At 43.1% G+C, this 13,712-nt stretch overlaps 1 protein-coding gene across 3 annotated transcripts in view; it reads right to left on the bottom strand.

The window, feature by feature from the left end:
- Positions 1 to 13,712, bottom strand: part of LOC141087507 (uncharacterized) — an 86,790-nt gene that overhangs the window by 14,980 nt on the left and 58,098 nt on the right. For all 3 annotated transcript variants that reach the window (XM_073573050.1, XM_073573051.1, XM_073573052.1), the window contains 2 exons: positions 5,013 to 5,141; positions 4,343 to 4,600 (listed from right to left, as the gene is read on the bottom strand). In XM_073573050.1, the coding sequence (XP_073429151.1) occupies positions 4,343 to 4,600; positions 5,013 to 5,141 (387 nt within the window). The remainder of the gene's footprint in view (positions 1 to 4,342; positions 4,601 to 5,012; positions 5,142 to 13,712) is intronic.

The following is a 13,712-nucleotide window of genomic DNA, read 5'->3' as shown; positions in this document are numbered from 1 at the left end:
CGGCGACTGTGAATCCTCGTTGTCCAGACGGGGATCCTGGGTCCCGGAGATGAACCAGAGGTACAGTCACAGTCTCTAACACTGCCAGTTACTGGGCAGATGCAAGCAGGTGTATCGGGATACACTTCACAGCGGGTCACCCAGCTGTCCGGTTTCAGCACATACGCATCTATATCCTGACAGAGAACTTCGTCACTCGCGGTCTCTGGTGTCAGCGTACACTTCACTGGTCTCTGTCAGCAGTCTCTGGGTGACGGTCTGAGGCCCCAAAGGCTTGGGCCTGCTCCGTCCTGTTGCGCGCTGCATGCTCCCGCCAAGTCTGACTGGTTTCCCACGTACTGCGGCTTTTTTTTAGCTTAGCTGCACCTCCTAACTCTGAATGCAGAGGTTGGTCTGGGGCCTTAAGCTTTCCCCCGTGCAACATAGATGACAGCCCCGACAGTTCCGCATCCGTCACGGAAAAGGTGCACCCGATCTGCTCCTTCTCCTTACACAGGGTTCAACATAATAAACATGGCCTTTCTGGCAAAATTGGGAAACAAAAAGATATTGCACAGTCCTTATACCTGCGTGGATCCGCCAGCTCAGTGTACAATCAATTAACAGTGTCCAGCACAGTCTCACATAAACACTTCTCTGGAGCTTCCTGACTCCAGACCCACAGACAGAGAAAAAAACTCATTGGCAGGACATTTAATGTGCAGAACCACACTCTTAGGGTGGAGTTATAGTGAGTAACCATCTTGCCCATCTCTTACAGCTACTCATAAAAAAAAAACGACCCAATCATGGCCAATTAACCCCTCTCAGCAAATACCATGCTGGAGAGAAACTTCTGTGTTTTCATATCCCGAAAGATAGCAATCTTTGTGATACATTTCTCTCCTCACTTACATTGTCAGGGATCCTGTCACATATTCCCCCTGTGCTCAAAGCCGGGGGTTTTGGCACTTTCAGACACCAAACATGGATTTCTGGAGAGGGCATCGACATTACCGTTCAACTTCCCGGGACTATGTTGTACATGGAAATTAAAGTCCTGAAGGCTTAAGAATCACCTAGTCACCTGGGCATTCTTACTCTTCTTTTCTCTTAACCATTTCAGAGGTTGATGGTCTGACTAGCTGAAACCTATGGCCTAGTAGGTAATACTTCAACATATCAACGGACCATTTGATGGCTAAGCACACTCTCCACAGTAGCATTATTTTTTTCGCAGGAAGAGAACTTCCGACTCAGATACAGGATGTGATGTTCTTCACCATTTATCTCTTGAGACAGCACAGCTCCTAACCCAAGTTCTGAAGCATCTGTCTGGACCACAACCACTTTACTGAAGTCCGGTGCGACCAGATCCGGCTGTTTACACAGAGCCAGCTTCAGCTCTTGGAATACCATTTCTGTTTCAGCAGTCCATTTGGCCATTGTTGATTTGGTGCCTTTAAGGAGATCCATCAGTGGTGCTAACTAGCAGAATAAAACTATAACTCTATTTATCATACATTGTGAGTGCTGCAAAAAAGAAAAACCATGCCAGAATTGCAATTTCTGTTCACCTCACCTCATCACTTGCGGATGCAGGGCCAGTCTCTGCATGCAGGATATTTGTCTTACAACACAGTGACAGTGCGCTCTCTTGCTGACTCGTCACTTCTAATCAGAGCTGGTGAGGGAACGCACTGTCACAGTTGTGGTAGATCATCTCACTCAGCTGTACACTGAGTTATATGTAGGAATACTGCCTGTTTAAGATCTTCACTGGTTTATTATGCATGCGGCATAAACCATAGAGATTTAAAAATACACATGGCTCTTTGGGCAAAAACAGGAAAACACAAGAAAGTAGTAAAATAGTCTTTGTGGTAGCAGGGATTCGCCTGCTCAGGGTTAGCAAAACACATGGTTCAGGTTAGCACAAACATGAACACTTCTCTGGAGTTAGCATCTCCAGACACACTGAATGCCTCAGGAGGCAGATCGCAACATGCAGAAGACGACTGTAGGTGGCGCCGAGAACAACTGAAGATGGTGGCTGTTGAGTATAATGTTAGGGGCAGGGAACTTACATTAGTGACACCACTCCAGCACTGTGATAAAAAATCCCCCTGGAGTGGTGCTTTAACTGAACAGTTACGTTGGAGGAACATCTGAATGCTGTCTTTCCTAGACAAAGTCCTAAGAGTACTGTAGAACATGGTGTGATCGGCTCCTAAAATAAACATCACTAGTAAAATTAGGCTGCCGATTTTACTTTTGATCCCCTAAAACACATGTAGCAACCACCGCCTGAAAGTTTGTGGTGCTGCAAGGCAGTAATTTACCCTTTCTCCACTATCAGTTATGTGCTCATCATACACTTTGGATTTGAAACAAATATTTGTTTTGGGCGCTGCTGGAATCTTCATCAGGCGTGTGATCAAATAGTTGCTGGGTCAGGAAATCATCATGAACATAGTATTTAGTGTTATACTGTAGCAGAGTCCCTGTAAGGCTATGTTTACACGTTGTGTTTTTGCTGGAAGCAATACCTGCTCTCTTGGCAGTAAAGAACCAGCTTACAAAAAGGAGATTTTGCTGTGTTTTTCAAGATTCCAAAGTTCAGCTGTGCTTCCACCACAGACTTATGAACAATGCAAGGTTTTAGGTCACCAATGCAAGACCTATGTGAAACTATAAAACCATTTTGGAGTAAAGGGCAATTTAATACATTTTTTTTCCAACAAACAACTTCGTCCGAAAGAAACAGCAACTATTCTGAACACAAAATGTCAGACGAGTTCATGAAAAAAAAAAAAACATAATTACAAATGTAACGGGGGGGAGGGGGATAAATTGGTCAGGAACAGTTTACTTTAGAAATTTCTCACAGTGAATTACAATGAACTCACTAAGCTCAGCGCTGCACTGTGAGACTTTTTCTCAGTGATCTCACCGAGTTCATCGCCGTTCATCGGCCGACTCACCACTCCATGGTTCACTAAGTGAGCTGGGAACGCAGCCTCAGTGACCTGCTGTAACCTAGATGATGTCACCACTGGTTACTGACACAGGAGCTCATTCTCCTGTGGTTTTCAGGCTGGAGAGTCACATCTTGGCCCCATCCAGGTTGAAAACCATTTATTACAGACATGAATAACGACATGGAACAGTATGTCGGACAGGTGATGGATATCGTTCTTTTTTATTTTTGTTTTATTTTTTTTTAACAGGACACCAGGGCTGAAATGGAATGGGCATTAGGCAAGTATTATTGGTGTTTATTTTCTGTTTTTTTTCTACAGGGGACCAGGGCTTCAATAGAATGGGCATTAAAATGAGTATAACTTTGTTTTTTATTTTTAAATAAAAAATAAAACAGTTTATTTTTATTTCAAATAAAGGACTTTATTCTGGCTGTGTGTTTTATTTACAATCTGACTATGGGGTTAGTAATGGAGAGGCGTCTTATAGACGCCTCTCCATTACTAACTTGTTGGGTTGATGTCAGCGGCCTTAAACAGTTGACACCAACCCCACAAATATTAACCCCACCTGCAACCGCCATAGGGCAAGTGGGAAGAGCCGGGAAAAGTGCCAGAATTGGAGCATCTAATCGATGCGCCTTTTCTGGGGCAGCTGACGCTGCTATTTTTAGGCTAGGGAGGGCAATATCTATGGCCCCTTACCAGCCTGAGAATGCCAGCCCCTAGCTGTCTGATTTAGTTTGGCTGGTTGTCAAAATTGAGGGGACCCCATCGTTTTTTAAAATCATTTATTTAATTAATTTTAGAGAACGACGTGGGGACCCCTCTATTCTTGATATCCAGCCATGATAAAGCTGACAGGACAGGGTTGCAGCACACAGTTATCAATTTTGCTATGTTGGTTATCAAAAATACAAAGGAACCTATGCCATTTTTTTAAGTGTATTTATTTATAGCACAGGAGCCGGCTGATGAATACTCCACATTCAGCGGTGCTGTTATTAGTGGCAGCAGGTGTACGCTGAAGGGAGTAATACGCTCTTATCAGCTGACGCCTGTGACTGGAGGTAAACTTTTTACCGTCTGTCATAGCTGTTGGCTCATGCTGTCATCTCACAGCGTGGGAGCTGCAGTGCTCTGACCAGTGGTAATGATCTTACTACTGATCAGTGGCAGTGTTTCTTGCGATATCATGCAGATGACATCGTGGAAAACACCTGATTTTTGGATTGAGCTTGAGCAGTAGGTCTTTGGGTTCACCCATCTCTATAAATTACGACAGAAACGTTCTTCAGCCCACATGTGGAGTACACGCCTGACGTTGGTGCACAAAGCTGAAAGATGCCATAAGTTTATTTATTGAGCCATGTTATAATTACCTGGCATTTCAGAGTTTGCAGCTGTTCCTTTAGTTGAATAATATCCTTCTCGGTTGTCACACTTTTAACTTCTCCCTTATGTTGCTGGCAGCGAAGCGTTTTGTTCGGTAGTTTGTGGTCTTGACTTGTCAGACAACTTTTGGAAACTTGCTCACCTTTGTCAGAAAAATGATCAGAACCTTCTTTACAGTTCTGCTGCGTCATGATGGCAGGAAAAATGGATGGAGGAAGATCTGATTGGATAGTCTCTTTTTTGGCCTGGTAGGAAATAAAATAGAGGGGACATCATAAATCATTAGGGCTTGTTTCATATATATTAGATTTAAAGTGAAGCAAAAAAGGTTTGCAGGACACTTGTGCAGCCGCCATGTTGGTTGTCTGTGGTCAATGGACCCAAGCACTTCGAGCCTCCTACTACCTGTGACATCCCTGGGACCTTTTCTGATTAATAGTCTCCCAAGAGGTCATGCATGTGTCTCACTGCAACTTAATGATGTCCTGGAGCCTAGAAATATAAGAGATGGCGAGGAGAGCGCAGATAGGAGGTTCGCAGTGCTATGATTCGGCTGCCGCGGACTACCAATGTGTCATCTACATTGGGATTCTGCAGGTCTTGTTTTGCTAAACTCAAATTATCATTTTTATTTTTTTTATCTAGAAGATTACTTACCCCATGTGCCCCGCTCCGAGAGAGCGCAGTGTAGTGCAGCATAACTTCAAGATGCCGCACATTCTCCTGCAACTTCTGATTTCTTTTCATTTCTTGTACCAGTGAAGTCTCATAATATTCCCTCTTATTCTGAGAAGATTGTCAATTAAAGGGAAATTAAATGACTTTTGCATTCAAAACATAAGCATCAATATTTATAAAAATTGACTTAAAAAGTCCCCTAACCCCTTTACCCCCAAGGGTGGTTTGCACGTTATTGACCGGGCCAATTTTTACAATTCTGACATATGTCCCTTTATGAGGTTATAACTCTGAAACGCGTCAACGGATCTAGGTGATTCTGAGACTGTTCTCTCATGACTAGTGTTGAGCATTCCGATACCGCAAGTATCGGGTATCGGCCGATACTTGCTGTATCGGAATTCCGATACCGACTTCCGATATTTTTTCAATATCGGAATTCGGCATCGGAATCGGAAGTTCAGTTGATTGACGGCCTGACGTCATCATGATGCGCGGTGTGTGCGCATCATGATGCGCCGTCATTTCGGGCCTTCCGGGGGTCTCTGCCGGCCTGCCGGGGGGCTGTGCCGGCCTGCCGGGGGGCTGTGTGGACTGCCCGGGGTCTCTGCCGGCCTGCCGGGGGGCTGTGCCGGCCTGCCGGGGGGCTGTGCACCCTGTGGGGGTCTGTACCGGCCTGCCGGGGGGCTGTGCCGGCCTGCCGGGGGGCTGTGCTGATGTCCGGGGGTCTGTGCAAGCATCGTCCGATGGGACTACAAGTCCCATCGGGCGATGCCTGCTACCATGACAGTGATTGACACATTAGCCAATGATGGGACAGTAGTAGTCCCATCATCCGGCTAATGTGTTAAATGTTAAAAAAAAAAAAAAAAAAATACTACATACATACTACATGCTACATACATACTACATATATACTACATACATACTACATACATACTACATACATACTACATGCATGCTACATACATACTACATATATACTACATACATACTACATACATACTGCATGCTACATACATACTACATACATACTACATACATACTACATGCATGCTACATATATACTACATGCTACATACATACCACATACATACTACATGCATGCTACATATATACTACATGCATGCTACATACATACTACATATATACTACATGCATGCTACATACATACTACATATATACTACATACATACTACATACATACTGCATGCTACATACATACTACATACATACTACATACATACTACATGCATGCTACATATATACTACATGCTACATACATACCACATACATACTACATGCATGCTACATATATACTACATGCATGCTACATACATACTACATATATACTACATGCATGCTACATACATACTACATGCTACATGCATGCTACATACATACTACATACATGCTACATATATACTACATACATACTACATATATACTACATGCATGCTACATATATACTACATACATACTACATATATACTACATGCATGCTACATATATACTACATACATACTACATATATACTACATACATGCTACATATATACTACATACATACTACATATATACTACATACATGCTACATACATACTACATACATACTACATATATACTACATGCATGCTACATATATACTACATGCTACATACATACCACATACATACTACATACATGCTACATATATACTACATGCATGCTACATACATACTACATATATACTACATGCATGCTACATACATACTACATGCTACATGCATGCTACATACATACTACATACATACTACATGCTACATACATACCACATATATACTACATACATACAATACATTCATACAATACATACATAGACATACAGTACATATAACATAGAGTAACATACTTACCAATACTTGTCACATTGTTCCCCGAAGCCATTGTCTTTCCGGAATAAATATTAACATAACAAACCACAAAAATACTCACCCACGATCCGAAGCAGTCCACGAGTGTGTCCCACGACGATCTTGGGTAGAGAACTGCAGCATCAGATGATGCTGCCGTTCTCTACGGGCTGCAGGAATCCAATGACGGAAGGTAGGTATCCTTCCGCACTGTATTCCTCCGCCACTTAAAAAAAAAAAAAGTCCCTAGTCTCACTTTATGCCATTGCTGTGTGGGAAATTCCCACACAGCAATGGCATAAAGTGAGACTAGGGACTTTTTTTTTTTTTAAGTGGCGGAGGAATACAGTGCGGAAGGATACCTACCTTCCGTCATTGGATTCCTGCAGCCCGTAGAGAACGGCAGCATCAGCTGATGCTGCAGTTCTCTACCCAAGATCGTCGTGGGACACACTCGTGGACTGCTTCGGATCGTGGGTGAGTATTTTTGTGGTTTGTTATGTTAATATTTATTCCGTAGACGACAATGGCTTCGGGGAACAATGTGACAAGTATTGGTAAGTATGTTACTCTATGTTATATGTACTGTATGTCTATGTATGTATTGTATGAATGTATTGTATGTATGTAGTATATATGTGGTATGTATGTAGCATGTAGTATGTATGTAGCATGCATGTAGCATGTAGTATGTATGTAGCATGCATGTAGTATATATGTAGTATGTATGTAGCATGCATGTAGTATATATGTAGCATGCATGTAGTATGTATGTGGTATGTATGTAGTATATATGTAGTATGTATGTAGTATATATGTAGCATGTATGTAGTATGTATGTAGCATGCATGTAGCATGTAGTATGTATGTAGCATGCATGTAGTATATATGTAGTATGTATGTAGTATATATGTAGCATGTATGTAGTATATATGTAGCATGCATGTAGCATGTAGTATGTATGTAGCATGCATGTAGTATATATGTAGTATGTATGTAGCATGCATGTAGTATATATGTAGCATGCATGTAGTATATATGTAGTATGTATGTAGTATATATGTAGCATGTATGTAGTATATATGTAGCATGCATGTAGCATGTAGTATGTATGTAGCATGCATGTAGCATGTAGTATGTATGTAGCATGCATGTAGTATATATGTAGTATGTATGTAGCATGCATGTAGTATATATGTAGTATGTATGTAGTATATATGTAGCATGTATGTAGTATATATGTAGCATGCATGTAGCATGTAGTATGTATGTAGCATGCATGTAGTATATATGTAGTATGTATGTAGCATGCATGTAGTATATATGTAGCATGCATGTAGTATATATGTAGTATGTATGTAGTATATATGTAGCATGTATGTAGTATGTATGTAGCATGCATGTAGCATGTAGTATGTATGTAGCATGCATGTAGCATGTAGTATGTATGTAGCATGCATGTAGTATATATGTAGTATGTATGTAGCATGCATGTAGTATATATGTAGTATGTATCATGTAGTATGTATGTAGCATGCATGTAGTATATATGTAGTATGTATCATGTAGTATGTATGTAGCATGCATGTAGTATATATGTAGTATGTATGTTGCATGTAGTATGAATGTAGCATGTATGTAGTATGTAGTATGAATGTAGCATGTATGTAGTATGTAGTATGAATGTAGCATGTAATTTTTTTTTTTTTTTTTTTTTTTTACATTTAACACATTAGCCGGATGATGGGACTACTACTGTCCCATCATTGGCTAATGTGTCAATCACTGTCATGGTAGCAGGCATCGCCAGATGGGACTTGTAGTCCCATCGGACGATGCCTGCACAGACCCCCGGAGCCTGCACAGACCACCGGCAGGCCGGCACAGCCCCCCGGCAGGCCGGCACAGCCCCCCGGCAGGCCGGCACAGCCCCCCGGAGCCTGCACAGACCACCGGCAGGCCGGCACAGACCACCGGAGCCTGCACAGACCCCCTGGCAGGCCGGCACAGCCCCCCGGCAGGCCGGCACAGCCCCCCGGCAGGCCGGCACAGCCCCCCGGAGCCTGCACAGACCACCGGCAGGCCGGCACAGACCACCGGAGCCTGCACAGACCCCCTGGCAGGCCGGCACAGCCCCCCGAAAGGCCCGTACAGACCCCAGAGAGGCTGTACAAGGGCAGGAAAGGGTTTTTCTTATTCCGATACCGGAAGTCCCATAGACTTGAATGGGACTTCCGGTATCGGAATCGGCGATACCGATACTTTTTTTAAAGATCGGCCGATACCATCCGATACGATACTTTGAAGTATCGGATGGTATCGCTCAACTCTACTCATGACATATTGTTCTTCACTTTAGTGGTAAAATTTTTTCACTATAACTTGCGTTTATTTATGAAAAAAACAGAAATATGGTGAAAATTTTGAAAATTTTGCAATTTTCAAACTTTGAATTTTTATGCCCTTAAAATAGAGAAATATCTGACCCAAAATAGTTACTAAATAACATTTCCCACATGTCTACTTGACATCAGCACAATTTGGGAAACAAAATTTTTTTTCGTTAGGAAGTTATAAGGGTTAAAAGTTGACCAGCGATTTCTCATTTTTACAACAAAACCATTTTTTTTTTAGGGACCACCTCACATTTGAAGTCACTTTGAGGGGTCTATATGGCAGAAAATACCTAAAAGTGACACCATTCTAAAAACTGCACCCCTCAAGCTACTCAAAACTACATTCAAGAAGATTTTTAACCCTTCAGGTGCTTCACAGGAGCAGAAGCAAGGTGGAAGGAAAAAATGAACATTTAACTTTTTAGTCACAAAAATATTTTAGCAACAATTTTTTTATTTTCCCAAGGGTAGCAAGAGAAATTTGACCCCAAAAGTTGTTGTCCAATTTGTCCTGAGTACGCTGATACCCATTATGTTGGTGGAACCACTGTTTGGGCACATGGCAGGGCTCAGAAGGGAAGGAGCGCCGTTGGACTTTTTCAACCTAAGATTGGCTGGAATTGAGATCGGACGCCATGTCGCGTTTGACGAGCATCTGATGTGCCCAAACATTGGAAACCCCCCACAAGTGACCCCATTTTGGAAACTAGACCCCCTAAGGAACTTATTTAGGTGTGTGGTGAGCACTTTGAACCCCCCAGTATTTCGCTAAAGTTTATAATGCCCGGGCGAGAAATTTTTTTTCCACAAAAATGATTTTTTAGTCCCAAATTTTTAATTTTCCCAAGTGTAACAGGAGAAATTGGACCCCAAAAGTTGTTGTCCAATTTGTCCTGAGTACGCTGATACCCCACATGTGGGAGAAAACTACTGTTTGGGCACACGTCGGGGCTCGAAAGGGAAGTAATGACGTTTTGGAATGCAGACTTTGAAGGAATGGTCTGCGGGCATCATGTTCCGTTTGCAGAGCCCTTGATGTGCCTAAACAGTAGAAACTCCCCACAAGTGACCCCATTTTGGAAACTAGACCCCCTAAGGAACTTATCTAGTTGTGTGGTGAGCACTTTGAACCCCCCAGTGTTTCGTTAAAGTTTATAATGCCCGGGCGTGAAAATATAAAATCCTATTTTGTCTCCACATAAATGATCATTTAGTCCCCAACGCCAGGCACCGGCTCTCGGATCGAGTACATCGGTATTCTGATCCTAGCCTATGACCTCATTGTTTCAGCCACTCCGATTGGCTGAAACAATGAGAAATGCTGCAATTGGCTGTTCATAATTGAACAGCCAATCACAGCGCTCTGGATGCCGGGGGGGTGGGATCGCAGCCCGGAAGGCCGACGCCATCTTCCCTAAGGTGAGATGGCGTCGGAATTTTAATGCAATCACCGCATTAAAGGGTGGGACGTACTATCCAGTCCACGGTCATAAGGGCCTGGGTACCGTGGACGGGATAGTGCGCCTGATGTCGGGAAGGGATTAAAGTGTAACCTTTTTTTTTAATCTTTCTTTCATAAATCAATAAGAAAAGAAGATAAGAATCTTTGTAATATATCTTATCAGAGAAATCCGCTTCTTTTTCCTCCTGGACTGATCATTCTCAATCTTCTCATTTTCTGGGTAAAATCTGTGATGTTAGATTGTTAAATTACTGTTATAGAATCTGGTTGAGTGTGTGCAGCATGCAGACCTCTGTTCCATCCTGAGCAGCACTCTGCTATGATTTTCACATGTATGACTTCTATGGGTTTTGTTAAAGTCCATAGAAGTATATGGACCTAAGAATGTACATTGACTGTTTGTTGTGGCTTGTGCTTAGCTAGACTTGTTCAGGATGCATCGAACTCCATGCTGCCTGTTGAGGTCTATGAATCCTATTGAGATTCAGCTGTAACTGTTTATTAACCTCTCATCTCATCATGCGTTTCACATGAGAAGCTGAGCATGCTTAGGGTTTCCCCATGGCAAAGGTAAGACGAGGACATGTCCTATTTTGATCCAACTTGCAGATCAAAGATCCCCAAAGGATCTGAGAAAAAATGGATGCCGTCTGGAGTTGATGGGAGAAAATATGAGGTTTCATACTAGAAAAATGGTTGTATAGAGATTGTAAAAACCGACACCAGAAAAAAATGGATCCTGTGTACTGAAAATAATAGTCCTCTTTTCAGATATGAGAAATTAAATTGAAGTGTAAGTGAGGTCTTAAGCAATGTGTACCACCGCATATGGCATTTTTGGAGTTTTTTGTGTAGGGAAATTCTGTAGGTTTAGTTCATATATTTGATTGTGGGGAGACCCTCATTACATATTAGTGCTGATTTATCCTGTGTGCCGGTCAGGTGATTGTTTTTATATAAATGATTTTCACTTTGTGCGGTGTCTTTCCAGCATTTGAATAAAGACTATGTGCTTTTTTGAAAGCACTTTTTAAAAAAAAAAAAAAAATGTTTCGTCTTGTGATATTTGCTGCCATTTGTATTCCAAATTCTTGAAATTGGGGCTCCCTCTTCATAAATTTTGCACAAAGTAAAGTAAGTTTTTTTTTTATTGAATGTGCTTGATTAGTTTTGTCACTTTTTAGCACAAAAAGTTGCATGTTTTCTAAAATGGCACAAAATTTGCACTAAAATATCTGGCGCCCATTTGAGACAAATTTTGTGACTGTTTTTAAAAATTGCAATTGATGAATCAGCTGCAAACATTTGGAAACCCCAAACTCTGTCCATAACGGCAGATAAAAAAAAGAATACAAAAACAGGCAAACACATAAAATAGACTTTAAAAAAGGCGCAAATTAAAAGAATTAGGCACATAAGAAAAACAGGAGAAAAACACCGAAAACAAATGCAATAATGAGTTAGTGTTATCACTGAGACCTGACACTCACATGAGGATGAACAAACCAGGGGAGATGTTAAACCTGCACACATTTGAGAAAAAGAAAGGAATCCAAGAAGAACTTCAGCATATGTGAAAACCCGGACCCTGAATGTAATATAATGGGAAAAGTACTGAGAAGAGGAACACACCAACAAACTGCAAGAGAAGGAATAGAGAAAACCTCAGCAAGGTAATCCATCACTGGGGAGGTGGGACTCCAAACATCCATATAGCTTGGAATATAGCCAGCAAAGACTGTATGTGTCAGGAGCGTATAAATACTGTAGCTTTCCCAAGAAGTGAATATGATAGGACAAACCAAGGAGGAAGCGGAAACACGTGCACAGTAGCAACATAGCAAAGCAAAGACAAGAGCCTTATCAGTAGTTGGACAGAGACAGCACAGGCTGTGGTCCAACAGAAAAGGGACACTGATTGTTACCACAGCTGGTCAGGTGAGGAAAATCTCCAGGAATGGACTCTCTGGATCGTGGCACCGGGTTGCCCCGGGTGAGCTGCCAGGTGGAGCCGACACCTATACAGAGATCATTAGGAGTAGGCCCAGGGGTTCGGGTACCACGATAGCGGTACCGAGAGAGGCGGCTCAGAACGGACTGGAGTAGGAGCACGAGACTGTAGGAGATAGGACAAGAGTAGGATTGCAGGACCGGACCAGGGATAGCAGGACGAAGCGGGAACACTGGAGACAGGACCAGAGTAGGACTGCGGGCCTGGAGCATAGACAGCAGGACAGAGCAGGATCACTGGTGACAGGACCGAAGTAGGACTGCGGGACTGGAGCATAGACAGCAGGACGGAGCAGGAACATGGGAGGCAGGACTGAGTAGGACTGCGGGACTGGAGCATAGACAGCAGGACAGAGCAGGAACTTGGGAGGCAGGACTGGAGTAGGACTGCGGGATTGGAGCATAGACAGCAGGATGGAGCAGGAACTCAGGAGGCAGGACTGGAGTAGGACTGCGGGACTCGAGCATAGACAACAGGACGGAGCAGGAACACGGGAGACAGGACTGCGGGACTGCAGAGAGTACACGAGGAAGCAGGGCCCAGTGTGCTAGCAAACACAACGATCAAGTGCCTCCCTCAAAGGAGGATGGCCTGATATACCCCTGCCTGGTCTGCCATTGGTCTGACGGTGCTTCCGGGTCAAGGCACCGCCGGAGCACAAGTGACAGGAGGGAGGCACATGCGCATTGCATGCAGAGATGCCGTCGGCCGTGGACCTGTCAGAAGGGGCCGCCGCGGCTGCTGAACGACGGGGGGCTGCGGCGCAGGAGCGGAGGCCTGGTGAATATACAGCGGCGGCATGACACTGACCACACAGCCAGAAGTTGAGTCATGATAATCAGGCCCTATGTCTACTCTCTGATCATACAGGTGACTGTGCATTAGTCTCTATTTTTGTGCATGTGTGTCATATCAAACA

Source organism: Dendrobates tinctorius, unplaced genomic scaffold (assembly GCF_039654945.1).
Source record: "Dendrobates tinctorius isolate UK_male_01 unplaced genomic scaffold, ASM3965494v1 ptg000034l, whole genome shotgun sequence".
NCBI classification, from domain to species: domain Eukaryota; kingdom Metazoa; phylum Chordata; class Amphibia; order Anura; family Dendrobatidae; genus Dendrobates; species Dendrobates tinctorius.
This window is presented reverse-complemented; position numbering and strand designations above follow the sequence as displayed.